Below are 26,533 nucleotides of genomic sequence, written 5' to 3' on the forward strand. Positions count from 1 at the left end.
AGCTCTAGGGATGGGGCGGAGTCCCGGCTACGGCGGGCGTTGGGCCGTGCCTGGAAGCCGGAATCGTTAGGTCCGTTCCGGACCCGCCTTCCGATGGCCCAGGCGTCTCGCTCGGGTGGCCTTCTGCCTCCGCTCTCTACCGTGCCGCCGCTGTGGGTGCAACCTGGGGGTGCTGGGGAGGAGCCGTGGGAGGGAAGGCGGGCGGGCGCCCTCCCGGGGGAGGTTCGCGGCTGGCGGGGGCTGCCGGTTGCCGAGAGCATCCCCTGCCTGGACCCGCGACCAGGCGGAGCGTCGGGAGGGCAGCCGTGGTGGGCTGGGCCGGCACCCGCGGGCGCGAGGGAGGACGACGCAGCTGGGGCTGCAGACTGGAGGCGGGAGCCGGCAGCGGGCGGCCAGATCCCTCCAGCCCTGCGGCGTCTTCGGGCCGTGTTACTGCGGCTACACGGTGAGCGGGAGCAGCTCCTCCGGGCCCGCGACTGCGCCCGTCACCTGCAGGCGGCCGTGCGCCTCCTGTGGACCCTAAGTCCCAGCACACCATCGCTCGGCCCCAGCCCTTTGCTCCAGCTTTGTAGAGACCTGCTGCCTTACGCTTCCCGAGGGGCCGTCCTGCGGACCCGGCCTCTTGAGGCCCTCGAGCCGCTGCTCCTGACGCGTCTCGTAGGACTAGCCACCCAGCGCCTGGATGCTGCCATCGAAATGCAGCTTCGCGTTCTGGGCCGGGCGCCCTCCAGCCCGGGCCTGTCGTCTCAACTCTCCGAGCTGCTGCTGGTGCTTCCCACCTACCATCAGCTACTGGCAAAAGCCAGGAGCCACGTCCCAGGGGTAGCGCGCCCCTTTACCCCGGCCCGAGTGCTCCGCCTCCTGGCGGGGGAACGAGGTTGCCAGGTAGCAGGTCGGCTGGACGAGGCGCTCAGCGGATCAGGCTTGCGGGACCAGCTTCGCAGACAGTGCCAAGAGGAGCGGGAGCTGCTGCCAGGGCTGCTGGGGCTGGTGGAGGGCGTGGCGGGTTCATCCAGCAGTGGACTGGGGCTTGGAGGGGCTGGGGCCCTGTGGAGCCAGTATTGGACCCTGCTGTGGGCGGCCTGTGCTCAGAGTCTGGACCTGAAGCTGGGACCTTGGAAGGACCTTAGGGCAGCAGCACAACAGCTGAGTCAGGCACTGGGTCAGGGTGAGTGATTGGCCTGGGTGGGCGTTTGGGAAGGCTGGGGTTTCTTCCTTATCCCTAGTCAGCTCACTTGTCTGCCAGCCTGGCTACAAAAGCAGGCCCTTTAGATTGAATGTTGATGGGTTTCAGACTATAGTGTCTGAGTTTTCAAGGCAAAGTCTTGCTTTCCGCCCAAGTTATGAGTTTCGGAGGCAGCCTGTTCCCCCCGCTCCCCATCATTGAGTGGGCAGTGGTTGTAGAAAAGAGGCCTTGTTTTCAGGCTCCAGGGTAATTTCTCTCACTAGCATCACTACCTCAGGAGTGTGAGAAGGAGCTGGCTTCTTTGTGCCACAACCTACTTCACCAGTCGCTTATCTGGAGCTGGGACCAAGGTGAGAAGGAAGGGGCACTGAGTGTGTCATGAGTCCCAGGTTGTCCATCCCCTATCAGACCATCCCCCTTCATCCTCAGGCTTCTGCCAGGCCTTGGGATCAGCTCATGGGGATCAGAACAGCCTTCCCCCTTCCTGGGATGGTAGCACGTGCTCTCGAACCACTGAACTTCTGCAACAGCTCTTCCCCCCCCTCTTGGATGCCCTTCAGGAACCCAGGTCAGGGCTGATCCTCTGTAAGCCTCCAGGTGAGATGACGGGCTGGGGCTGGGAGGACAAGAAAATGGTTGAGAATGTCCCCTTTTCCCCTTTACTCCATTCTGAAGTCTGCCTCCTCCCAAAGATGCATGGCCCCTCAAATACTCACAGACCCCTCAAATACTCTTCTGTTCTCCTCAGGCCCTGCACCCCTTGCCCTCGGGCTCTGTACCCTCCAGACCACCTTGCTCTGGCTCTTGGGAAGAGCTCAGCAGCACTTGGCAGCATGGACCCCAGGCTCTTTCCTGCTCCTGATCCAGAAGGACTTGCCTGTGAGTGACTGGGGAGTCGGGAGGGGAGTGGCCTGGGGTAGGCTAAGACCTTAATCCCTGTTTCTGCCCAAAGCCTCTATTGCATGAGGCACAAGCTCTGTCTAGCCTAGCCTCAGAGGAAAGCTTGGCCCTGGAGGTGGAGCAACAGCTAGGCCTGGAGATCCAGAAGCTGATTTCACAGATCCAGGTGAGAGCAGGAGCCTTGACAGCGGTAATTTAAGACCCTCTTCTGTGCCCAGCTTGGGGGAGAGGGGGTTGGAACATTTCAGAGACTTGGAATCTCCTTGGAGTCTCTGATAAATTTCTTCTCTTGTTCTGTTCATGTTTTATTTATTCTTTGTAACTTTTTATCATGCAAAACTTCAGACCTATACAAAAATGGAGAGGAGTATAACAGACCCTGTGTTCCCATCACTGAGATTTTAATAGTTATCAACTCATGGTCAATTTTGTTTCATCTGTATTTCTCTGTACCCCTAATGATGTCAGGCTGTCATTCTGTGATGTTAACAGCCATTAATGATCATTGCCTAAACCAAAAAACCAAACCCACTGCTGTCGAGTCAATTCTGACTCATAGTGACCCTACAGGACAGAGGAGAACTGCCCTATAGGGTTTCCAAGGAGCAACTGGTGGATTCAAACTGCTAACCTTTTGGTTAGCAACCGAGCTCTTAGATCATTGCCTAGTTCCATTATTTCATTAAGGGTTGCAAAGTGATGCTATTCCAATTCCATTCCTGCTTCATTTGTTAGCTGCATTACTCCTATAAAGAGAAACTTGCCCTCATTATTTGGTGTATTTTGTCTAGAAAAAGCAGGATAAATGATTGAATCTTTCCCCTTACTAGCTTTCAATATAATGCCGCTACTCTTTTTAAAAGTTTAATTTGTATTTTTATTAAAGTAATGCATGTCCATCATTACAAGTGAAATAGTCTTATTTTACAAGGCTTTTAATGAAAAAACTAGCACTTCAATTACCTCCCACTCTACCGCTAATTCCTGTTCCTCAGTGGTAATTTTTTGCCCACTCTTGGCTGTTTCTTCTAATATTTTCTTCTATTTTTATGAATAAAGCTATTGTGCTTCTATTTTAATTTTCCCCCATTTTGCACATTTATCTTTTCCTACTCTGGGAGATGTCTCTCTGGTTTTTGTTTTCTGTCCCTGACAGATTTTTCACTCTTTGCCCGAATAGGGACATGATTTTAGAGTTCAGTCCTTGACCCTCTGCTCCTTTTCTCTCTACATTCCTGCCCACCCACAGTGCTTTGGTGCCGTGGACTTCCACAGTGGAGCTCTTCTTGGCTTCCAGCATCTGCATTTGCTGGTTGTGGATTTCCACCTTTATTTACTGCTACCTCCTTAAACTCATCATGTGCCAGAGCAGGCTCATCATGAGTAAAGTAGATAGTGATAGTTGTAGAAGCTCTAAGGAGGGAAGCCCATCGTGGCCCTGTGGTCACAGAAGCTCTGCACAGGACCTGTGGCTAGATGGTACTAAGGGTGGGCAAATGGTACTAAGGGTGGGTGGTTCATAGAACCTTGTGGGAATAGTGGGGAGATGACCTGACAGAGCAGAGGCTCCCTCTGTGTATGTAGGGGGGAACTAAGCTGGTTGGCATCAAATTGTGGAGGGCATTGCAGACCAGCCCAAGGGATGTGGGCTTTGTCTCACAAGTGACGGGAACCATTGTTTAAGAGCAGGAGAGGAACAGTGAAGGCAATGACAAACGTTTGATCCAGCTTAGTGGGCCTCCCTTTTGTAGATGATAACCAGGTTGGTACAATTCCTCTCTGTGCATTTCCAGATCATGCAGCCCCTCTCCCTGTCATGTGTTTTTTAACACTGAGGAGTGGAGGGGTGTCTCTCTTTTTAAACTGTTAATGTTCCTATAGAATAAAATTAGCCTCAAAGATCTGCCATCTTCTAAACCAAGCTGGGGGACGCAGGGTAATCCTAAGGTAATTGCTCATGGTCTTTTTTGAGTCCAAACCTATTGGAAAACCCAATGAAAGCTACGGCACTTCTCTTTAGGAAATTTCCAGGATGACACAATTATATTGCATACAGTTCTGGGGTTTGATGGACCCCAGATTAAGCACCTCAGATTTAGAAAGGCATCATAACGTGATAAGTGCCTAACAAATAAGCCCCTTTTACTTTCTCCCTGCCCCACAGCTCCTGCCTGAAGAGTCACTAAGTCTCTTTTCTCAAGAATGTTATAAACAAGCCACACAGGGCTTTGAGCTCTACATGCCACGGGGTCGGTACTGGCGGCTTCGTCTCTGCTCTGGTAACTCATGCCAGCATATCCTTCCAGGGACCCAAGGGGGTAATGGTGTCCCCTCCCCTCAAAACCTTGGCCTTATCCCCCCCCCCACCTTCAGTGGACCCACTCCCACCCCAGAAATCCTACTCTTCCACCAAACACTCCATTTAGGGGTTCCTAAATGGGGCTCCGTGTATCTCCATAGCCCTTTCTCTTCCCTCACTCCAGAACTGCCTAGCGTTCCTACTGAGTATGCTGGGTTGGTGGTCCGCACCGTACTGGAGCCTGTGTTACAAGGATTGCAGGGATTGCCACCCAAAGCCCAGGCTCCTGCCCTCGGTCAGGCACTGACAGCCATCCTGGGTGCCTGGCTCGATCATATCCTCACCCACAGGATCCGGTTCAGGTGGGGAGAAAAGGAGACAATGACAGGGGGACAATGGCAGGGGGAGAGCAATGGCAGGGGGAGAACTGGAGAAAGGGTCGGAGGGTAAGTGGGGCAGAGTTTGCGGAGGCAGGAGGGTCAGGCAGCAACAATGTACCTTGGCCTTCAGCCTGCAGGGGGCGCTGCAGCTCAGACGGGACTTTGGCGTCGTCCGGGAATTGCTGGAAGAGGAGCAGTGGGGCCTGTCGCCCGACCTTCGCCAGACACTGCTTATGCTCAACATCTTCCAGCAGCTGGATGGGGCCCTGCTATGTTTATTGCAGCAGCCCTTACCCAAAACACGAGTCTACAGGAGACTTCCCTGTTGCTGTGAGTCACTCCCCCTTGCCAACCCCTGGCTCTTCGCCCTGAGGCACTACTTTATTTACCCCGCCCCCAACGCATCCTCACCACTGGTCTGGCTTCAGCATCTCCTCTCAAACCACCTGCTTTCCGCTCTGGCCTCACCAGGTGCTTGTCATGAGGTCCAGACCACGGAATTGCCCGGCAGCAGCCTCAACAGCCTGGAAAGCTTGGAGCCCCCTCTTCGGCCTGCAGCAGCCCCAGCCCAGACAGCTCAGTTGCTAAGCACACTGTGGGGAGGAGGACCTAGCCCGGAGGCTTACCTCGTGGGAAATCAGCAGGCCTGGCTTGCCCTGAGGCAGCACCAGCGCCCCCGCTGGCACCTGCCTTTTCTTTCCTGCCTGGGCACTGGTCCTGAACAGTAAGGAGCCTGGGACCAGGAGCTAGGAAGTCAGAGCTCCCCATCTCTAGCTGAAGAAGCTCAGACATCTCGAACTGCATATTAAAGAAACCTGGAACTGGGAGCTCGGGAAAGCATACACAAGCTACTCGGAGCCTGGTACAAGCTAAGAATCCAAGGTCGCTCCAGAGCCAGGAATCCAAAGTAAAGGGCAAAAGCACAGCCTGGAACCTGCCGGTCGGCATCCTTCAGAGACTCAGGCCTGGTTTCCCATCAGTGAAAACATCTCAGGGCCAGAAGCTGAGAGGAGGGCTAGAGGGGTGGATCCTAGGGAACAGGGGAAGGGAACACCAACAGAAAGCAGAGCCTAGATGCCACTTCCTCTTAAGTCCCAGGAGCTAGGCTGAAAACAAAGATAATTCATCAGGAACCACAAAGATGAGATAGGCATTTCTGCACCTGGATCATTCCCAGGGCTGTTACCCTGTACTTCCTTCCCCAGTACTACTTTCAGCCATTCAAGAATTCTGAGCTGTAGGACCATCACGTTTAAGCTTTGGTTACTCAGAGTTCAGCATGTTTAATCGGTTTACCTCTTGGTAGGCATAGAATCCCTGCAGGAGTAGTCTCCCCGCCCCTGGCGGGGACCAGGATTTAAAATGGTCTTAACCGAGATTTGGCACAGCAGGATACCGAAGGGAAAAGGCTGCAGAAGACGGACGTGTTCGAGCCTGGTGCAAAGAGGTTTTGCACTATTTTTTTTATTGTCTGCACCCTGACTCGTACAAAAGGACTATTAACGATAGGTAGTATTTACTCATCGGTTACTCTGGGCCCCTCACTGTGTGACCCTAGCAGGCTAATTTAGCTGCCTCCATACCATGCGCCGAAATCACCTCTTCCTCCCGCCTCCCTTCCCACCTCTTGGACTGAGAGACCCGGAGCGGAGGACAGCGGCGGAACCCCGTATGCGGCCGATCCCGGCGGAACGACTGCCGAAGCGCGCAGCCTCTGGTTGTGGGCAAGACTTCCGCATGCGCCAGTCCCTTCCGGGGCGGAAGTCACAATGGCGGCGGCCTTGGCTCGGCTCGGGCTCCGGGTGGTTAAGGAGGTTCGTGTTCAGTTCTGTCCCTTCGAGAAGAACGTGGAATCTACAAGGTACGCAGAGGCGGGGTGGGAAAGGGCGCGCCTTGCTCCCACTGCGGGTCGGAGCCGCCTCGCCCGGCGCTCACGACGCCTACGTTTTACCACCGCAGGACCTTCCTCCAGGCGGTGAGCAGCGAGAAGGTCCGCGCCACCAACCTCAACTGCGTGGTGACTGTGGACGTGAGGCACGACGGCTCCGAACCCTGCGTGGACGTGCTGTTCGGTGGGCTCGCGTGGGGAGTCGGGCGGGAGAGGGCGGCAGACAGCCCGCGCTCCCCTCAGCGCCAGCCTTGCCTTACTCCCAGTGCCTTACTCGTTTGTTTCTTCCCCAGAAGACGGACGCCGCCTGATTATGCGCGGCTTCCACCTCACCGCCCAGGAAATGCTTACTGCCTTCATCGCTCACATCCAGACGAAGGGCGCCGGTACCGGGCGGAACTGACAGCGAGGAAGAGGCCAACAGACAGATTTTAGCCTGAGACGTAAGAAGAGCTTGACCTCATCATTCAGATCACTATCTGGAGGGCCAAGGAGCACACCCCTCTCACCCACCCTCCTCCCTCCTCCCTCCAAAGAAGCCCTGCGGCTGTAAATCCAACCAGTGTTTCTGGGATGAGAGAGAATCGTAGAGGAGTGTGGACGAACTTGAATTTATTTCACTTTCTTATCATCACTCGCGGTATAACCCTTTTGAGTTTGATTTCTGCCACCACACACTCCAGGTACCTCTTACTCTTGAGATTAACCTAAACCAGAGCTGTTTGCTTAGTTTTCATCTCTCCATTTCAGTAGCATCTGTCACTTGGAATTCACCCCCTTGTGGAAACCCTTTCTCTTGGGTCCTCATTCTTCTCAGCATGTTTAATTTTCAGTTATCTGTGTAGGTTTACCTTCATCTTTTCTTTCACTCTATTCTTCCTGGAGTGTCTGTCTCATCCTCTCCTAACAGGAACTACCCTCTACGGACTTAATCCCTGCATTTTTGTTTGGCTCTAATCCCAATTTCTGTGCTACAGTCTCACCATTCAGGTTACCTGCTACTAAAAATCTCCCCAAAATCCCACCAATACTCCTTGAGCAAAATAGATTTAAAAGTTTTACACATAGTTGTCTCTCCCCTGACTTCCCCATTTCTTTTAAAGGTACTTCATCTACTTAGCCACGCAGGCTGGAAACCACAGCATTATCTCTGTTCTCTTCTTTTCCCTGACTGTTCAGTTAGTAAATTCAGATTATTTCTGTTTTAAACAAAAGCTCCTAAATGTTCTCTCATTCCTATTCACTCTCCTACATCATTGTTGCACTCTCCCACCTGATCTCTCTTTCCTAATCATTTTTTGCTGCTGCTTAATGTTATCTTTCCAAAGCATATCACTGGTTTTATCTCCCACTACTATCTGTTTCAGGAAACAGTGTCTAAAGTAGCATTTTTCATACTGGGTTACCACCATAATGTGTATCATGGAATCAATTTAGGGGGTTAAATCAGCCTTAAAAAAAGTGGAATAGAATAAAAAAGTATCAAAGCGCAAGGCTTACGGTATGGGAGGTGTTCTTTTAGGAAACTTTGGTTTTAAGCGTATAATAAAACCAAAACTAAATCTGTTGCCATTGAGTCGATTCTGACTCATAGTGACCCTGTAGGACAGTAGAACTGCCTCACCGGGTTTCCAAGGAGCACCTGGTGGATTCGAACTGCCAAGCTTTTGGTTAGCAGTCGAACTCTTAACCACAACGCCACCAGGGTTTCCATAATATGTATATAAAATATACAGTGTGTACGTGTGTGTATCTGCATGTTGTTGTGTGCTGTCAAGTTGATTCCGACTCATAGTGACCTTATATGACAGGGTAGAACTGCTCCGTAGTGTTTCCTAGGTTGTAATCTTTCTGGGAGCAGATCGCCAGGTCTTTTCTCCTGTGGAGCTGCTGGTGGGTTTGAACTGCCAACCTTTTGATTAGCAGCTGAATGTTTAACCATTGCGCCACTGGGGCTCCTGTATCTGCAATAAAATTATTTCTTTCTATGAGTTGTAGAAAAAAAAAAGATTGAAAGCCACTGGTTTAGAGAAGAACTTCAGAATGCTCAGCCAGCAATCAGGGACCTCCATACCTTGCCTGCTGTGTACTTTGTCCAGTACTGTCCCATGAGCCTAATGATAACATTATTGCTATGCTGCTTCCCTACTTAAAACGGCAGTCCCTGGGTGGCACAAATGGCTAAATGCCCAGCTGTTAACTGAAAGGTTTGCAGTTCAGAAGGCGTTGGAAGAAAGGTCTAACCATCTACTTCTGAAAAATCGGCCATTGGAAACCCCATGGAACACAGTTCTGTTCTGATACACATAGGATCACTATGAGTCCAGTGCAACAGTTTTTTTTTGTTTTTAATCTTTAAAGGATTCTTTTGTCTCCCTCTCTCCCCCTTTAAAAAAGACAAACAGCAGGAGGCAGCAGTACAGTGTGGTAGTGAAGAGTCAGGCTGCAGCTGCCTGGGCTTGAAATCCCAGCTTTGCCTTCATTAGTTCCGTGAATTTTTATTTATTCTCTCAGAATTCCTTAATCTCTCAGTGCCCGTTCTCTCGTTTTTTTACCTCATAGGACTATTGAGAGAATTAAACGAGTTAATATCTGTAGAGTGCCTATAGTGTTGCTGGGAGCATAGTAAGTACTGTCATCCAAGAGTCCTCATACTATTGTCAAAAGAACACTGACTGCCTGGATTTGAATTCCCTGGTTCCATGATTAACTGTCTGTTATCTTTGGCTAGTGTTAAAAACTCTTTCCTCATCTTAAAATTTGGGCTGGTTCAACCATTGCTGTAAACAAATTGAGTGCTGGCACTGTGCTTCTAGATTGTGAACTTGAGTTTGGGGCTGTTGCCTTTTTGTGTCCCCAAGACATGGCATAGTCTGATACAGAGCATGCAATAAACATTTGTTGAATTTACAAATATTTAGCATCTAGTTTGTGTCCATAACTGACTAGTACTGGGATACAGATGTGAGTAGTGGAACTCAGGTATGTAGCAAGTGCTACAACCCATATAGACCAGTTACAATGGTAGTAAGAAGGATAAAAGACCTGTGGACCAGCATTGGGTTTGGTCAGAAGGTGATTGTTGAATGAGCAAGAACTCTACCAGTGGGGAGTGGGGCTAGAAGCGAGATTATAATGAAATAAGGGAGTAGATGTGCAGGATAAAGTATTAGTTTTAGATAATGAGTTTGGAGAGGAGATAAAATAGCTGGAGGGTGTATTAGTAGCGTAAGGGTGCAGAGTAGGGTTTTTTAATGATAGGAGGATCTTGTACTTTCTAAAAATACCTTTTGGGCTGGGCTGTTAAGAAATAAGTAGTTATGATCTAAATTGCATTTATGAACTGCCATGAAATATAATGTTGATTCGTAGGTCAGTCTGACATGTCCATGCCTTCCCACAGCCTTCCCTGAACTGGACACAAGCGATCCCTTCCCAAAGTGCCTTTGCTTTGGTGTTTGCTTCTCTGAGTGGATGCACCACCGTTATGGTCTTGTTAGGGTTCTTCTAGCCCAACCTCTTATTGTACAGTTTGAAATCGCAGGGTGGCATAGATATACCCGCTGTCAGGACTCAGGCCTCGTTTTGGGTCAGTCCTGCATTCTCCACTCCGTGAGGAAAGGAAGCAGTGGGTGCAGGCAGAGTGATCTAGCCTAAGATTCAGATATCCTTTGGTTCGAAGCTAATTACTTCCCAGCCCTGTGGCCCGGGCCAAGTTATTTGACCTTTCTAAAGCCACCCACGGTTTTCTGTAAAACACCTGGGATAACGTCTACGGTTCTCAATATATATAGTTGTCATTAAAAAAAAAAATCGAGGTTGGACTTCTCTACTAGTCTATGAACCCCGTGGGGATGCCGAATAACACTGACCTAGCGGACCCAGGCGGAGGCGAACCCTGGCCTCCAGCCCTACGTCCCCACCGCGCTCACTGTTTCGGGGTCGGAGCCTAACCTGACGTGGCGAGGCGGGACTTCCGGCAGGAGGCGGAAGTGGAGCCGGCGGCGCGGGCTTGCAGCTGCGGCTGACAACGGTGGTAGCCCGGGCTCGACGAGCGATCTGGGAGGCAAGGCAGGACCGGCTCTCCGCTCCCGCCACTCCGAGCCCCTGCGACGCCGACCTCCGTTCCGAGATGACTCGGGGTGAGCGGCGGCGCCGCGCAGCCCCGGAGGGAGTGCGGACAGCCGAGAGGGCTGCTCGGAGCGGCCGCGCACAACAGGGCGGAGGGATCCAAGGCACCGCTAGAGGGGCGGTTCTGGCCGTGGTGGTCTTGTCGCTGGTCCTGGGCCTGTCGGGGCCCTGGCTGCTGGCGTGGCATCGTGCACGGCGAGCAGTCACGCTGCACTCCGCGCCCCCGGCGCTGCCCCCCAACTCCTCCAGTCCCGCCGTGGCCCCAGACCTCTTCTGGGGTACCTACCGCCCCCACATCTACTTCGGCATGAAGACCCGCAGCCCGCAGCCCCTTCTTACCGGTAACCGGACCCCAGGGCAGACAGACGGGTGGACTCTTACCTGGGCGCCTATAGTCTCACACCAGAGCAAGGGTGGGGAAGAGTAGACCAGTAGAGTTGTGGAGAGGGATGACCCTGAAGTTCTTGGGAACCAAGAGGGACAGGTCTCCTCCTCTCTCTTTGACTTATGTGCCCATTTTATCCCTAGGACTGATGTGGGCGCAGCAGGGTGCCATCCCAGGGGCCCCAAAGCTCAGGCACACGTGTGAGCAGGGAGACGGCGTGGGTCCCTATGGCTGGGAGTTTCACGACGGCCTCTCCTTCGGGCGCCAGCATATTCAAGATGGGGCCTTAAAACTCACCACTGAGTTCGTCAAGAGGCCTGGGGGACAGCATGGAGGGGACTGGAGCTGGAGAGTGACTGTGGAGCCTCAGGTCAGGGCCCCAGGACACCTTTTTCTTAGACCACACTCCCTCCACTCTTCGCTTGCACTGTGAAGTGGGGGTTAGTAGCAGGGGCTCTGAGGTTGGCTGCCTGGTTTGAATCTGGCCTTAAACACTTGCCTATGTGACCGTCTCTACCATTTCTAAGCCTTGGTTTCCTAGTCTGGAAAATGGAGATAATAATAGCAACTAACTGATAATATTGTTGTAAGAATTAAATGAAGTCTGTGTAGAGTTCTTAGAATCGTACTCACCACAAAAGCTCTAAATTATTTCCCAGAGAACCCTGTTCATGGCCCTTCCTCCTTCGCACTGTGACCTTTGACACCACCACAGGTGTATTTGCCATACTACTTCTATCTGGTGTCTCTGTCCCTCACTGAGGTAGACTCTCAAGAGAGACTGCCAATCTGATACTTTTTTCTGCCTTCTTTGGTCTTCCAGTCTTCAGCTACCTCTGCTCTCCCTTTGGTCTCCCTGTTCTTCTATGTGGTGACAGATGGCAAGGAAGCCCTAGTGCCAGAAGTTGGGGCCAAGGGGCAATTGAAGTTCATCAGTGGCCATACCAGTGAACTTGGTGATTTCCGCCTTACACTTCTGCCACCAACCAATCCAGTGGATACTGCCCCCAAGTATGGCAGGTAATTGGGAGAAAAGTGTGGGGTGGTGGTAGAGGTGGCATGGATGCTGACCATGAAAATGATCCAGACCCAACCTGGTTTATTCCCTCCCCCCGCCCCCCTTTTTCCACCATTTATTTCCCTTCTCATCAGGCTCCATGTTCCCTGCATTGCTGAAACCCTCCTACCCTGACTCCTGGTGCCCTCCTGTATTTCTTCACGTAATCCCCACCGCTTCCTTCTGAATAAAGTCTCCTATTTATCTCCTTTTCTTCAAGCTACAACGTCTTCTGGTCCTCCAACCCAGGACTGCCACTGCTGACAGAGATGGTGAAGAGTCGCTTGAATAGCTGGTTTCAGCACCAGCCCCCAGGGGCCTCCCCTGAACGCTATCTTGGCTTGCCAAGGTCTCTGAAGTGGGAGGACAGAGGCCCAAATGGGCAAGGACAGGGACAAGGGCAATTCTTGATACAGCAGGTGACACTGAAAGTCCCCTTTTCTGTGGAGCTGGTGTTTGAATCAGGTAGTGCCCGGATGGGAAGAAGTCAAGCCCTGGAGCAGCTAGCAGGCAGCCTGCTGACTCAGGCCCTGGAGAGCCATGCTGAAGCCTTTAGAGAGCGTTTTGAGAAGACCTTCCAGCTGAAGAAGAAGGGCCTGAGCCCAGAAGAGCAGGCTTTGGGCCGGATTGCCCTCAGTGGCCTCCTTGGTGGGATCGGCTACTTCTACGGACAAGGTCTGGTGTTACCAGACATGGGGGTAGAGGAGTCTGAGCAGAAGGCAGACCCATCCCTCTTTCCCCCTGTCCCTCTTTTCACAGCGGTGCCTTCCCGGTCATTCTTCCCACGAGGCTTCCTTTGGGACGAGGGCTTTCACCAGTTGGTGGTCCAGCGCTGGGACCCCCGCCTCACCCGAGAGGCCCTAGGCCACTGGCTGGGGCTGCTCAATGCTGATGGCTGGATTGGACGGGAGCAGGTGCTGGGGGATGAGGCCCGCGCTCGGGTGCCCCCGGAATTCCTGGTGCAGCGGGCAGCGCATGCCAACCCCCCAACCCTGCTTTTGCCTGTAGCTCACATGTTAGAGGCTGGTGACCCTGCTGACTTGGCCTTCCTCCGCAGGGCCTTCCCCCGCCTGCTTGCCTGGTTCTCCTGGCTCCATCAGAGCCAGGCAGGGCCAGTACCACTATCATACCGTTGGCGGGGCCGGGATCCAGCTTTGCCACACCTGCTGAACCCCAAGACACTGTCCTCAGGGCTGGATGACTACCCCCGGGCCTCACACCCTTCAGCTGCCGAGCGGCACCTGGATCTGCGATGTTGGGTGGCACTGGGTGCCCGTGTGCTGGTACGGCTGGCAGAGCAGTTGGGGGAGGCTGAGGCAGCTGCCGACCTGAGCCCACTGGCCACCTCCCTAGAGGCAGAAGCAAGCCTGGATAAGCTGCACTGGGCCCCAGAGCTAGGGGTCTTTGCAGACTTCGGGAACCACACAAAAGCAGTGCAGCTAAAGCCTAGGCCCCCTCAGGGGCTGGTGCGGGTGGTGGGCCGGACCCCACCTCGAATGCAGTATGTGGATGCTCTGGGCTATGTCAGTCTTTTTCCTTTTTTGCTGAGGCTGCTGAACCCCAGCTCGTCCCACCTTGGGCCCTTGCTGGACGTTCTAGCTGACAGCCGCCATCTCTGGAGCCCATTTGGTTTGCGCTCCCTCGCAGCCTCCAGCTCCTTTTATGGCCAGCGCAATACCGAGCATGATCCTCCTTACTGGCGGGGTGCTGTGTGGGTCAATCTCAACTACCTGGCCTTGGGGGCACTCCACCACTATGGACACCTGGAGGGTCCCCACCAGGCCCGAGCTGCCAAGCTCTACAGTGAGCTCCGTGCCAATGTAGTGGGCAATGTGTGGCGGCAATACCAGGCCACAGGCTTCCTATGGGAGCAGTATAGTGACCGAGATGGGCGAGGCATGGGCTGCCGCCCTTTCCAAGGCTGGACCAGCCTTGTCCTTTTGGCCATGGCTGATGACTACTGAGAGGGAAGGATGGGAGGGGAGACAGGCCCCTTGTACCCCTCTGGACCTGGAGAGACAAGGTCTCTGACTTCTGCCCCCCAGCCCCTCAGATACCCTCAGCTCATCTCAGGTGTGTCCTCACTGTCATCCCACACAGCCCTGGGATGAATGTGAATTTCAGAGTCTATTTTTCTAAATAAATTGGAAAAACATGCCAAACACTTGCTTTTGCCAGCTTTGCCTCACCAAGAGGTCTTAGCTGCCTATTGTCCTCAAGGAAGGTGGGACAAGTAGCTATAATATATCCCCTCCAAATCCAGTCAGATCAAGTACAGTGTAGCAAATTGTACTTAGTCCACCCAAATCCACAAGTGGCTGGTTCACATCTCTTTAATGAGATCAAAGGCTCCTGTGTATGTCTTGGGGGGTGGAGTTAGCACAGTCCCCTCTCTCCTCAGGGCTCCGGCCTCTTCAGGCAGATTCTAGGAGGGCAGGTAGGGGGTCAAGGAGAACTCAAGGAGTTGGGACCAGGGCTGTTTCTGGTAAGCAAGTAAGTCACCAGCCCAAAACTACTTATGGGATGTCCCCTTCACTGGAAGCCAGCCCCACAGGGGAGACCTGGAGTACAGACTCTGGGGGCAGGGCACAAGGGGAGTGGTCCTCCAGATCTGGAAGGGTGGCACTAGCTCTCGCTTCCTTGACTGGTTCATTGGAGTCAGGACAGGGGCAGAGCTCGATGCCGGAGTCACCAGTCAGGCGGCGATAGCGGCAGGAAGCGGGTGTGAAGGCAGAATTCACCGCTACCCCTGGCTCACCCTCCTGATGAGGGGCATGCTGGTGGGAGGAAACACCTTCCATGTTTGTTCCCTCACGGTGGGCAGGACAGCTAGAGGTGGAGGAGCAGCAGGGGCATTCAGTGGAAGCAGTCAAGGAGCAGCCTGGGACCACAGTGTAAGGAGGTGGTGGTGTGCCTGGGCGTTGAACCACATCCTCGTAGGCTGGGGGTTTGAAGGCGCTGAGGAGGCCTGCAGGGGAGAGAATGGCACAGTTGACTGGTTGGAGGTGACCAGGACTGAGTGGTCTCTTTCCTATGAGGGAACAGGGTGCCTTGCGATGTCTGGGAAAGGGAATGTGGGCATGATTCTGGCTCCTGGTTTGGGAGGGACCATGGTAGTCAGCCCAGAGCTTCAAATCACTTACGAAGGTCAAGCAGTGAACCCGTAGGGACAGGGCCGGCCCCGTGGCATGCCCCATGGTAGGCCAACAAGTTGATCTCACGCTGCCGCTGCTGCTGCTGTAGCCGGAGTTTAGCTCGTCGGTGGCGGAAGGCGCAACAGCAGCTGAAGAGGATGAGGACAGTCCAGAGCAGCCAGAACCCTGCAGGAGGTGAGGAGGGGGTGTCTCAGACGCCTCCCAGGCAGAGAAGGGTCCTTCAAGGCTGGAATTCTGTAGTCCAAGGGAGGATGGGTAGAGGGACCTGAGGATAGTCCCTTGGAGACTCACACCAGAGCTCATAGTAGTAGGTGCAGCAGCCAGTCTCCCCACAGCAGTGACCGCTCTCACAGAGGTAGGGCTGGTTGTTCACTCCTGGACACAGCTCTCGAAGCTGGGGACAAGGAGGCACTTCATACCACGGATGATTCCAGCCCAAGGCACTGTTCACACCCCCAGCCCCCCCACATGCACACACACAATCCCACCCTGGGAACCAAATTTAGCTTGGAGATGCCTATGACGGGATGGGGAAAGGGTGCTGAGAAGTTTTCAAATATTCAAAGGGCTGTCAACGTGGAAGAGGGTTTGGAATAGCAAGAATCAGTCTAGAGAACATGAAGCAAAGTGTGGACAGAAAGAGGAAGATTTCAGCTCTCATACACAAGATTTCTCTCACTGGTAAAGCTGGTTCCCCAGATGCTTTCTGTTAAAGGAGTTTCTTGGCAGGAGCCATAAGACATGGACTCAGATAATGGGTAAGGGGTTTCAGGTCACTTCTAAAGCTGCTTTCATTACCCTCCATGGTCCATCCCCCACCCAAGCTGGATCTTTCCACTCCTGGGTCTCAGGCTCCCTAGGGTAGAGAAGGGGCAGTGTGAGACCCAGAGCAGTGCTCCCAACAGAGGGGATTGCTGTGGATACTAAAGGATGACATCCAGGGCGCCGAGTTTGGGTTCCAGCTCTTCTCCAAATTGCTCGCTCAAGAGAAGACGCTGCCGGACTCTGTTGTGACAATAGGCACACAGAAAAACATCACAACTGTTACAAGACACTGGGGGCCTCGCTATGCCTCTGGCCACTGGAGAGCCGCTGCAAACTTCCACTACAGCCATGGGATGGGGTCTATGAGGCTGCAGGCAAAGTCAACTGCATCTGCGTTACAAAGTTTAGACAAAGAATGGAAGGGGCATGTTCAGGAACGCCACAGAATCTTTGGCTCCGTGAGTTCCTCCCCCACCCCCCAAAAGGAAGGGACAAGGAAAGAGGAAAGAAATACAAATGGCTGTCGCGACAGGCTTTTGGAGCTTTGGGATACCTGCTGTTGCGGCGCCCGAAGTGCCCCCCACGCCTCCTCGCTGCCGTTTGCGCTGCTGGCCCGAGCCATTCCTCCACCTACAGCCCCCCAAAGACCTGAGTCTCCTCTACCGCCAGCCGCCCCGCCCCTGCCACCTCTGCCGCCACCACCATGGTCCCTGCCCGGCCCATCTTCGCTGCCGCCACCATCACTCCGCGACCGTAGCCTCCATCCGGGGAGAGCTCTGCCAACTAGGGCCCAGATTGCTCTGTCCTACCAATCAACATCGCGCTTCAAGGGACGGGCCAATAGGAACAGATCGGGGGTTTCTCCGTGACCAATCTAGAGCACCGCCTCTGCCACTCGTCCAGACAACAAGAGCTTGCACAGACAAAGAGTGGGGGAAGCTTCGACCCACGGTGCTGACTGACAGCAATAATAGCCAATAGCGGGTAAAAGGGCGGGCTCCGTCTTATCATCCAATGAACGGTCGACCAGAAGATCAACTTTCCCCCGATTGGCTTGGGCCATATTTTCGAGATGACGCCAAACTCCGTACTACGCCAGGTAATCCCCACTGGAAGAGGCCGGGGGCTGTCTGGTCGGTCTTCCTGCGGCCGTTTTCAGGCCACAGGTGTCTGCGCAAGCTGCAGCGGGGGCAAGGTGTGTGTGTGTACGGGGGATTGGTCTGCTCATATCCCATTACCCCAATTCTGTACAAACCGAGGCACCGGATGAAATTTAATATGGTGGGGGAACAGGGGAAGACACCAAAACCAGGAGGCAGGGGACAGGGCGCAGGGTCCGCGTTAGGTCCTTGCCTTAAGTAGCCAAAAGAGGTGATCCCGGGCCATCCGGACCCCCCAGCCGCATCTGCAGGTTGATGCGGTAGCACTGCAGGCTGCAGAGCGCCTGGCCGGTGCGGGAGCAGGCGTAGCGGCGCGGGTGGGGGCACCCAGGGACAGAGCAGCGCGGAGGAGGGCCTGATGGGGATGGCCGCTGGGACACTGCAGCGGGGGCAGGAACGCCAGGTGGAAAGGACAGGGTGGAGCCCTGTGCACCGCTGCTGTAGCGCACCATAGGGGCCGGGGCCGCGGACCGCCCTCCCCGCCGCTCGCCTCGAGCAGCTCCCCGGCCTCCCCGCCCGCTGGGCGCTGCAGTCTTGGTGAGGCGCTCGATGGTCTGGTTCTTGTGCTCTTCTGCCCGCCGTGCAGCCTGCAGACGCCGCTTCCGCGCCCTTTCCTCCCGCTTCAGCAGCATTTCCTCTGTCAGGGCAGGGGCCGGGCAGCCCCCAGCCATAGGGAGCGGCAGCATCGGGGAAGGCTGACTCCGCGCCTTCTGGAGCAGAGCTCGCTGGCAGGGGACAGAGACCGGGTAGTGTCAGAAAACGGAGAAGATGGAGAAGCGATATCTGCAGGAAACCGGAAGGAAGTGTATGGGGGTGAGGGGACACTGGAGGCAGGGCCTGGAGGTGGCAGGTACTGTCTCCTCCCAGTCTCCTGACATTCAGCTTTAGGTCCTTGACTTTCAAGGGGAAAAGCATCAGTGCTGTTACCTGCCTGCTTTGCATACCCAAACTCTGGATTTCTCCCAACCTCTACAAAGCTTTATTTTATTTTTTTAAGGTGTGGGCGGGAGGTGGGGGTGGGGGAACCAGCTTTTAAAAAGAAATTTCAATAGAAGACATCAACTGGATAACTGCTCAAGCCAAATCTCAGGGTTATCCTTAATTCCTCTTTTCTTCTCCTCCTCCCGCCCTGACAGGGTCTATTCCTAAACAGAATCAGAATCCATGTCATCTGATTCACCTCTACTATTTCCATCTTGGTTCCAGCCACCACCATCTCTTACCTGACTACTTCAACAGCCTCCTACCTAGTCTCCCAGCTTCTACCTCTTACTCCCACTGAGATTCATTCTCCACATACAGGCAAAAGTAGTCTATTAAAATGTAAATCAGATTATGTCACTTCTCTGCATTAGCCATACCTTTTCTTCTTGACCCTACTAGGCCTGTTCCAGTTTCAGAGTCTTTGTGCCTGCTGGTCTCTCTGCCTGAAAAGCTCCTCTGGTATTTGCAATGTTATCTGTTCAGAGACACTGTCCTTGATCACCGTATCTAATATTGTCTCTTTTCTGCCCCTTTCTATTTCATCACCCTATTTTCTTCTCATCATATACTTACAGCTTTTTAAAATTATTTATTTACTTATTTACCCTCCCCAACCCAAGAAGGGAGTCCCTGGCTGGTGAAAACTGTTAATCACTGGATTACTAGCCAGAAGGCTGATGGTTTGAACCCACCTGGAAGCACCTCAGAAGAAAGGCCTGGAGATCTGTTTCTGAGAGGTCACAGCCTTGAAAACCCTATGGAGTAGTTCTACTCTGTACACGTGGGGTCACCATGACTTGGAATTGACTCAGACAGAAACAACACCCCCTCCCCCACCCCAGAATACCAGCTCCAAGAGAACAGAAACCTTGCCTCTCTTTTCTCCACTGTTGATATACTACTGCCTAGCAAAGTGCTTGGGATGCAGAAAGTTCTCAATATAGATTTGGGAACTGAATAAAGAATGCACCAACTTACCTGTCGAGCAGTAAGCAAGCGCTCATTGATCTCTTTCTTAAGGTCTCCATTGTCATCCAACTCCCCTTTCTCCAGGGCATCCAGCCACCTCTGTTCCTCCTCTTCCTCCTGACCCCCTAAGCCACCTGCCAGGTCCCGAAGTGGAGGGGGAGACAGATTACTGTCTTCATCTGGAAAGGAAAGTAGGAGAGAGAAAAGCAGAACTGTTCAGATGGGGTGCCCTGATTTGGCCAAGTTAGTACTGGGGCACTCAAAGTTCTCACCCTCTCAGAATCAACCCGTTCCCTTAACCAGCCTGGTACAATGAGGAATCCAGTTTCCCCACCTCCAGATCCTTCTCACCCAGCCAGGCACGGTACTGCTCAAGGGGTACTCCTTCCATAGGTTCCTCTTCATTATCCACAACCATAAGGGGAGAGGGTGAGCGAGGTCCCTCAGGAATCACAGTGAAGGTAGGAACACTGCAGAGAAAAAACACCGCTCTGTAAGCTGGGGAAGCATCTTCTCAGAATGTCCCTCCTCACCGGTGGCTACATCCAGCCTTCCCCAAACTCTCTTGGGTTCCTGCTCCCTTAACTTGGGCCCTGGGGTCAAAGTGTCCATTCTCTGTCTCTCAGAATACCCAGCCTGCCTCTCCTACCTCTGCCTGCTCCTAAAATTCCCCTTGACCTCACCTCTTTGTGCCTAGCACCTGCCCACCCAGCTTGATCTTGAGTTTGAGCTGGGGCTTGGCAGGAGATGGCTGCATGGGCCCGCTCTCCTCTTCCTGGTGGTGTTTCTTTTTGTGTTTCTTCTTGTGCTTCTTGTGTTTCTTCTTGTGCACTCCGTGACCATGGGCACCCGCCAAACTCAATTCCAGCGCTTCCCCTGCGGAAGGAGGGCTTGTCACCCACTTTTCGACCTGGGCGGGGGCGGGATGGGGGAACCCCCGAAGAATTTACACCCGTGAGAGGTATCACTGATCCCTCGGTACTGGCTGTTACCATACCAACACTCCCTTTCTCCTTCCCACCTGTGGCAGAGTCCCCTGGAGACTCAGAGGACTGAGAAAGTTGCTTGATCGCCTCGCGCTTACCTGGCTCAGGGGCCTCCATAGCCCCAGAGGTGCTTCCGCGCCGCCACAGCTTACTCATGGGATCCTGCAAAGAAAGGGGACTGGAAAGGTTCGGGACATATGCAGACAAGCCTTTTCCGCCCCGCGGAAGACCAGGCTCCAGCAAAATAAACGGCTATTTCCGCGTCGTGGCGGCCATACTTGTGCAGGGCACGCTTTGCAGTCAAAATCCGTCCGAGAAACAACCATTCTTTCCAACAATAGTTCCGGGACCTGTGAGGTCCGGACAACCCAAAGGGGCGTGTTTTTCCCCTCGCCCCGCCTCTGCTACTTCAAGAACACAGCGCGGGCGGTTCAATTATTACACTCAAGCTTAGTGAGCGCGTACTCCGGGCCAGGCACCGTGCTGGGCTGTGAGGATACGAAGATGAATATGAACACTCCCGCTGCCCTTGATGAGTTCACAGTTCCGTGGAGGAATACATAAGAAACTCTATAGCTGAGAAAATGGCGGAAGCGCTTAACGGCACTAGTGACAGACCCTAGAAGTCTAAATGCTCATCAGTAGGGAAAGGGTACACGTATAGAATTTGAAACACCGTGGAGCTTCCAAGATGAATTATGGTGCATCTATAAATTTGAAACACCATGGAGCTTCCAAGAATTAAGAGTGATAAGTAATTGATAAGAACTGACATGGAATTTAGATCCCAAGGGATAATAGCAGTGGAAAAAATCTAAGTGTCTTTCTGCTGGGGTATAATTACATAAATTTTGGTACGTCTATACAATGGGAAGCTATGCAGCTATTAAAATCAACGAGGCTGCAGACGGTTATCCAAGAAACTGGTGACAGCAGTTGCCAATAGGTGGCTGGGGAACATGGGTGGAGACTTACTTTCATAATGTACCCTTTTGTGCCTATTGAACTTTGTATAAAACGTGTATATTTTACCTAATTAAAAAAAAAAAAAGAACGAAGTGAATCTGTGTTGCTCCTACATGAAATAGGAAAAACGAGTTTCAAAACGATGTTAGCTACTTAAATAGGCATAATACGTCAGCATATACATAGAAAAAATTGAGGAATGTATACCATACTGTTAGTGGTTGTTAGCTTTGGAGGCTGGGATTGGGGGAGCTTTCACCAGCTAGATCTGTAATGAGTTTTCTTACAGCCAGTATACAACATATTTAGAATAAAAAAAAAAACACCTATATACATATATCTAAATACACGCGAAATGAGTGTATGAGCAAGATAGCAGCAGTAAACAAAGAAAGGAAAGAACTGATTCAACAGATATTTCAATAATAAAATCAGCAAGAATCAATGAGCAATTCTACGTGGGGGTTCAGAAAGAAGTCCATGCAGTATTATGATTTAGAGCTTAAGGTTAGAGAAGGGACTTTGGAGTCAGACAAGCCTACTATCAAATTCCAGTTCCACCATTTATTAGCTGTGCAACTTTGGACTTAAAGTTATTTAAGCTTTTTGAACCTCAGATTCCAGCTTTGTAAGACGGAGATGAAGTCATATCTACTTCACAGGGTTCTTCACAGGAATAAAGCAAACCAAGAATGCAAAGTGCCTAGAGTGGTGCCTGGCACATAGTAGAGGCTCAATAAACAAATAATAAGTGAATGGATCACTTCTAGGTTTCTAGACCAAGTATTGGGAGGGAAAGTAGTGTTTTCATAAGGAAGAAAACATAGGGAGAGAAATAAGTAATGGGATAGTTTTGCCCAAGATGAATTTGAAGTGCCTGTGGGAATACTCAGATGGAGATCGACATCAGTTCTAAAGCTTAGAGAAGTCAGTCCTGAAGGTGTGAGTGTGAATGTCATCAGCACAATAATGGAGGTTCTTGAGGGATGGGAACAAATGAAAGACTCCAGCAAGAGCAGGTAGATGTAGAGGAGAAGGACCAGAAACAGAAACAAGTGGGCACCTGTCCTGGACAGGCAGGCAGAGGGGCCAGGAAGGGCTGAGAAGAGGTGGTTGAAAGGAGAGCACTGCCCTTACAATCCTGCAGAAGGTAGACAGAGCTCCGAGAAAAGACTGCATTCTAGCAGGTGGTAAAAGCAATACTCCTGCATCCCCAGGCGTTAAAGTAACCCCTGTGCAGGGATCATCTGCAGTTAGTATTTGTGGAATATTTTTATGGATTGAATCGTGTCCCCCAAATATATCGTTGAATTCCTGGCCCTTGTACCTTTGGATATGACCCTGTTTGGAAATAGAGTTTTTCTTTACCAGTGTTGGGTTGATCCTAAATCTAATAACTTCACATGTGAAGGTCATCTGTAAGTCAAGGAATACAAAGGAACCCCCGAAGCTACCAACAAGAAAGGAATCCCCATGGCAGAAACCCCACTGGGACGTTTAGTCTCCAGAACTATGATAAAATAAATTTCTGGTTTTTTTTAATATTTTCTATTGTGAGAAATAGATATGTCACAAAGCACTTGACATGTCAGCAACCTTCACATCTTCAGTTCAGTGACATTAGCTATGTCCATCATGTTCTTTCAGCATCACCCTTATCCTTTCCCAAATGTTCCCATCTAAATTTCTGTTCTTTAAAGGACCCATTGGTGGTATTTGTGTTACAGCAGCACTAGGTAACTAAGACAAACATGTTGTAGCTTATTACTTGCTTTCATATCCGTCCTCTCACTTGATGCCCATGGCAGCTCTCTAAGAGAGATACTATTATTCCCATTTCATTAAGCAGGAAACTGAGGCTCAGAGATGTTACATGATTTGACCAAAGCCACACAGTTAGGAAATAGCAGAGCCAGCCTCAAACAGAGGCTTCCTGACACCAGGACCAGTGGTGTTTCCTCTACATCCTGATGCCCAGCAGGGAGGAAGTGGCGACAGTAAATGGAGACCAGCTTCGTTATTTTGTGTCGTTTTTAGTTTTGCTTTGTTTAGGGAGGGAGCGATTTGAGCATGTTTATCGGCAGAGAGGAAGCGCTTTGTCTTTCTGAAATAGAACGTGGCCTTAAATTTTAAAATATAATTTATTTTGAAATAATTTCAAACTTACAGAAAGTCACAAGAAAAGTACAAAGAATACTGTTATCTCCTTAAACCAGATTCCTCAATTGTTAACATTTACCATCTTCTCTCTCTTTATATATATGTATGTATGTATATTTATATACAGAAGCCCCTGGGTGATGCAAATGTTTAAGCATTCAACTATTAACTGAAAGGTTGATGGTTTGAACCCAGAGGTGCCTTGGAAGAAAAGCCTGGCAATCTGCTTCCAAAAGGTCATAGTCTTGAAAAGCCTATGGAGCACGGTTCTACCCTGTACACATGGGGTTGCCATGAGTCGGACTTGACACCATCTAGTTTGTTTATGTATGTACGTGTGTGTGTGTATATGTATATACTTATATACATATACCCATTATTAGTCTTTTCATAATCAATTTGAGTGCAAGTGGCAGACATGATACCACATCACCCCCAAATATTTCAGCATATGTTTCTCCCAAACAAGTATAATCTTCTATAACCTTCACACAACCCTTCCAATCAGGAAATTAACATTGGTAGACACTACCATCCAGTCCACAGACCCCACTCAAATTTCACCAACTGTCTGAACAATGTTTTCTTTTTGGTTCGGGATCCAGTCCACGCATTACATTTATTTATGGTGTATCTTTAATAATCTGGAACATTTCCTCACTCTTTCTCTGTCTTTCATGACTTCAACAGTTTTAAAGAGTACAGGCCTTTGATTCTGTAGAACCTCCCCCATCCTGGGTCTGTCTGGTGTTTCCTTGTATCTAGACTTATATGTTCTGGGCAAAAAATCAGGCTGTGCTCTTCTCAGTGTATCAGGAAGCACAAATGTCAGCCCTTCCCACCGCCATTGTCACCTGGACCAGGGGATATCTGCCAGCTCTCTCTACTATAAAGACACCATTTAAAAAAAATTTTTTTTATTGTGCTTTAAGTGAAAGTTTATAAATCAAGTCAGTCTTCCATATAAAAATTCATATACACCTTGCTATATACTTCTAGTTGCTTTCCCCCTAATGAGACAGCACACTCCTTCTCTCCACCCTCTAGTTCCATGTCCATTCAGCCACCTTCTGTCCCCCTCTGCCTTCTCATCTCCCCTCCAGACAGGAGCTGGCCTCATAGTCTCATGTGTCTACTTGATCCAAGAAGCTTACTCCTCACCAGTATCATTTTCTATCCTATAGTCCAGTCCAGGTGGCTTTGGGAATGGTTCCTGTCTTGGGCTAACAGAAGGCCTGGGGACCATGACCTCTGGGGTCCTTCTAGTCTCAGTCAGACCATTAAGTCTGGTCATTTTACAAGAATTTGAGGTCTGCATCCCACTGCTCTCCTGCTCCCTCAGGGGTTCTCTGTTGTGTTCCCTGTCAGGGCAGTCATCAGTTGTAGCCGGGCACCATCTAGTTCTTCTGGCTTCAGGCTGATGTAGTCTCTGGCTTATGTCACCCTTTCTGTCTCTTGGGCTCACAATTACCTTATGTCTTTGGTGTTCTTCATTCTCCTTTGCTCCAGGTGGGTTGAGACCAATTGATGCATCTTAGATGGCCACTTGCTAGCATTTAAGACCCCAGACGCCACTCTCCAAAGTGGGATGCAGAAGGTTTTCTTAATAGATTTTATTATGCCAGTTGACTTAGATGTCCCCTGAAACCATGGTCCCCAAAGCCCTGTCCCTGCTGCGCTGGCCTTCGAAGCATTCGGTTTATTCAGGAAACTTCTTTGCTTTTGGTTAAGTCCCGTTGTGCTGACCTCTCCTGTATTGTGTGTTGTCTTTCCCTTCACCTAAAACGGTTAAAGACACTGTTTTTTTAAAAACCGTTTTTGCCTTCATAATTAATAAGTATTTCCTGGGGAAATACTCTGAAACTATCCTAATATCCTAATCCCTCATCAAACCTCCATCCACCAGGTGTAGTACTCATCGATGAACACTGCATAAATCAACTCTACTGCAATAACTGCCAAATGGTGATTTTTCTGGTTCCATTATTCCAGCTTCTCCTTATATATATATATATATATATATATATATATATATATATATTTATATCACTATGGATTCCTATTTCAACCCATGGGTTGTAATCCATTGCAACCATTTATTTTGATGCTCATCGTCCCAGATTTGATCAGTGGACATTCCTTTAAGATGGATTCTGTGTCCTTTTGACATGTCTCCATCATTCTTTGAACACTTTTGTACCTTCTCACACCACAAAATGTCCCCAACTTGCCTGGTACTTGCCTTGGATGATGGCAGGATTCAAGAGAGGTCAGGCAGCAGGGACATACAGCTGAGGTTACACTGTGGCCACACTGAAGTCAGGCCACATGAACCTGAGGATGAGGAGGACCTTCCTGCTGGCACTGCCATTCCCCCTCATGGGCTGCAGGTGCAGTGAGTACATCATAAACTCTCCCTGGGTCTTGTCTGCACTCCCTCAATATTCAAAGTTCACTTGGAAGCATTCCAGTTGGTCGGCTTAGGCCAAGTGCCTACTCCTGGACTGTGAAGAAGTGAAAATGGGGAATGAATGTCCCTCTGCAGCTTCCATAGAAAGTGTAGAGCCTGAGCTTTCCAGTAGTGTACACAGTATGAGACTGTGTAGAAAGAAGAAGAGGATTTGTGTAGTGGGTGACTAACAGCTCCCTCCCAAAATATCTGCTTCATAGATGGGGAGATATAGAGACATAAGCAAAGGACAAAGTTGGAAAGATTGTCACCAAATCAGTGGTACGCTGGTAAATGTTTAGCGAACAGCTCTCCTGAAAAAAAAGAAAAAAACAGCCCTGATTTGTAGTGTTCACCCATTTCTGTGGTGTAAATACTCCCACTGTTGCTGATTTCAAGCTATCAATGTGACATCACCAAACAGAGTTGTGAAGGGATTTGCAATAGCACAACCTTACACAGCATTTCCACCATACAGACTCTATAGATGTAAATAACCTCAAGAGGTGACAGTAAAAAGCAGTAGAATGAATAGGAAGTGGTGAATTTTAAGTACCTATCACTCTTGCTTTAACATAATTTACTTTACTGTAAATTTACATAATTTAATTTTTAATATCTGTGTTTCACAACTGGCACACACACTTCCTGAAAATTCAATAACCAAGCCTCATAAGCCACTATGAAGCTTCAGCACACCACTGTGCCCAACT

General features: G+C 50.8%; 5 protein-coding genes across 9 annotated transcripts; 3 read left to right on the forward strand and 2 right to left on the reverse strand.

Annotated features, from left to right (window-relative positions):
• The first annotated feature begins 5 nt into the window (after window positions 1-5).
• CCDC142 (coiled-coil domain containing 142) lies at window positions 6-5,505 on the forward strand. 3 transcript variants are annotated; one of them, XM_049856961.1, is made up of 9 exons: window positions 6-1,168; window positions 1,450-1,536; window positions 1,616-1,783; window positions 1,935-2,065; window positions 2,139-2,252; window positions 4,251-4,365; window positions 4,570-4,747; window positions 4,896-5,095; window positions 5,237-5,505. In XM_049856961.1, the coding sequence occupies exons 1-9, from the start codon at window positions 94-96 to the stop codon at window positions 5,491-5,493; spliced, it is 2,325 nt and encodes a 774-aa protein (XP_049712918.1). In that variant the 5' UTR covers window positions 6-93; the 3' UTR covers window positions 5,494-5,505. The 3 variants fall into 3 exon arrangements, with proteins under 3 accessions (XP_049712918.1, XP_049712919.1, XP_049712920.1); XM_049856962.1 differs by lacking the exon at window positions 1,450-1,536; XM_049856963.1 differs by lacking the exons at window positions 1,450-1,536; window positions 1,616-1,783.
• A 39-nt stretch (window positions 5,506-5,544) lies between these two features.
• On the forward strand, window positions 5,545-9,561 carry MRPL53 (mitochondrial ribosomal protein L53). The gene is made up of 3 exons (XM_049856969.1): window positions 5,545-6,626; window positions 6,725-6,837; window positions 6,947-9,561. Exons 1-3 carry the CDS (start codon window positions 6,535-6,537, stop codon window positions 7,054-7,056), a joined length of 315 nt encoding a protein of 104 aa, XP_049712926.1. The 5' UTR covers window positions 5,545-6,534; the 3' UTR covers window positions 7,057-9,561.
• Window positions 9,562-10,624: 1,063 nt separating this feature from the next.
• MOGS (mannosyl-oligosaccharide glucosidase) lies at window positions 10,625-14,485 on the forward strand. The gene is made up of 4 exons (XM_049857181.1): window positions 10,625-11,125; window positions 11,313-11,539; window positions 11,993-12,189; window positions 12,447-14,485. The coding sequence occupies exons 1-4, from the start codon at window positions 10,786-10,788 to the stop codon at window positions 14,188-14,190; spliced, it is 2,508 nt and encodes an 835-aa protein (XP_049713138.1). The 5' UTR covers window positions 10,625-10,785; the 3' UTR covers window positions 14,191-14,485.
• A 23-nt stretch (window positions 14,486-14,508) lies between these two features.
• WBP1 (WW domain binding protein 1) lies at window positions 14,509-17,071 on the reverse strand. 2 transcript variants are annotated; one of them, XM_049857185.1, is made up of 4 exons: window positions 16,834-17,071; window positions 15,673-15,775; window positions 15,370-15,546; window positions 14,509-15,194 (listed from the first exon to the last, which is right to left on the reverse strand). In XM_049857185.1, the coding sequence occupies exons 1-4, from the start codon at window positions 16,885-16,887 to the stop codon at window positions 14,743-14,745; spliced, it is 786 nt and encodes a 261-aa protein (XP_049713142.1). In that variant the 5' UTR covers window positions 16,888-17,071; the 3' UTR covers window positions 14,509-14,742. The 2 variants fall into 2 exon arrangements, with proteins under 2 accessions (XP_049713142.1, XP_049713141.1); XM_049857184.1 differs by lacking the exon at window positions 16,834-17,071 and adding an exon at window positions 16,700-16,827.
• Window positions 17,072-17,128: 57 nt separating this feature from the next.
• INO80B (INO80 complex subunit B) lies at window positions 17,129-20,427 on the reverse strand. 2 transcript variants are annotated; one of them, XM_049857182.1, is made up of 5 exons: window positions 20,344-20,427; window positions 19,943-20,135; window positions 19,611-19,729; window positions 19,269-19,438; window positions 17,129-18,089 (listed from the first exon to the last, which is right to left on the reverse strand). In XM_049857182.1, the coding sequence occupies exons 1-5, from the start codon at window positions 20,399-20,401 to the stop codon at window positions 17,181-17,183; spliced, it is 1,449 nt and encodes a 482-aa protein (XP_049713139.1). In that variant the 5' UTR covers window positions 20,402-20,427; the 3' UTR covers window positions 17,129-17,180. The 2 variants fall into 2 exon arrangements, with proteins under 2 accessions (XP_049713139.1, XP_049713140.1); XM_049857183.1 differs by having other exon boundaries at window positions 17,407-18,031.
• Between the last annotated feature and the right edge of the window lie 6,106 nt (window positions 20,428-26,533).

The sequence above is a fragment of the Elephas maximus genome, chromosome 17 (genome assembly GCF_024166365.1).
Source record: "Elephas maximus indicus isolate mEleMax1 chromosome 17, mEleMax1 primary haplotype, whole genome shotgun sequence".
Classification (NCBI taxonomy): domain Eukaryota; kingdom Metazoa; phylum Chordata; class Mammalia; order Proboscidea; family Elephantidae; genus Elephas; species Elephas maximus.

Bases quoted from the DNA above. Each gene is read 5' to 3' on its own strand.
- MOGS (XM_049857181.1), top strand. From the start codon at position 10,786: ATGACTCGGGGTGAGCGGCGGCGCCGCGCAGCCCCGGAGGGAGTGCGG. The intron at 11,126-11,312 runs GTAACCGGACCC...TTTTATCCCTAG, and splicing joins CCCGCAGCCCCTTCTTACCG to GACTGATGTGGGCGCAGCAG. The intron at 11,540-11,992 runs GTCAGGGCCCCA...TTGGTCTTCCAG, and splicing joins GAGTGACTGTGGAGCCTCAG to TCTTCAGCTACCTCTGCTCT.
- CCDC142 (XM_049856961.1), top strand. From the start codon at position 94: ATGGCCCAGGCGTCTCGCTCGGGTGGCCTTCTGCCTCCGCTCTCTACC. The intron at 1,537-1,615 runs GTGAGAAGGAAG...CTTCATCCTCAG, and splicing joins TATCTGGAGCTGGGACCAAG to GCTTCTGCCAGGCCTTGGGA. The intron at 1,784-1,934 runs GTGAGATGACGG...TGTTCTCCTCAG, and splicing joins GATCCTCTGTAAGCCTCCAG to GCCCTGCACCCCTTGCCCTC.
- WBP1 (XM_049857184.1), bottom strand. From the start codon at position 16,768: ATGGCTCGGGCCAGCAGCGCAAACGGCAGCGAGGAGGCGTGGGGGGCA. The intron at 15,547-15,672 runs GTGAGTCTCCAA...CACCTCCTGCAG, and splicing joins CTACTACTATGAGCTCTGGT to GGTTCTGGCTGCTCTGGACT. The intron at 15,195-15,369 runs GTAAGTGATTTG...TCTCCCCTGCAG, and splicing joins GGGTTCACTGCTTGACCTTC to GCCTCCTCAGCGCCTTCAAA.
- INO80B (XM_049857182.1), bottom strand. From the start codon at position 20,401: ATGAGTAAGCTGTGGCGGCGCGGAAGCACCTCTGGGGCTATGGAGGCC. The intron at 19,439-19,610 runs GTGAGAAGGATC...TTTCCTTTCCAG, and splicing joins GCAGTACCGTGCCTGGCTGG to ATGAAGACAGTAATCTGTCT. The intron at 18,090-19,268 runs GTAAGTTGGTGC...GGTTTCCTGCAG, and splicing joins GCTTGCTTACTGCTCGACAG to ATATCGCTTCTCCATCTTCT.
- MRPL53 (XM_049856969.1), top strand. From the start codon at position 6,535: ATGGCGGCGGCCTTGGCTCGGCTCGGGCTCCGGGTGGTTAAGGAGGTT. The intron at 6,627-6,724 runs GTACGCAGAGGC...TTACCACCGCAG, and splicing joins AAGAACGTGGAATCTACAAG to GACCTTCCTCCAGGCGGTGA. The intron at 6,838-6,946 runs GTGGGCTCGCGT...TTTCTTCCCCAG, and splicing joins CTGCGTGGACGTGCTGTTCG to AAGACGGACGCCGCCTGATT.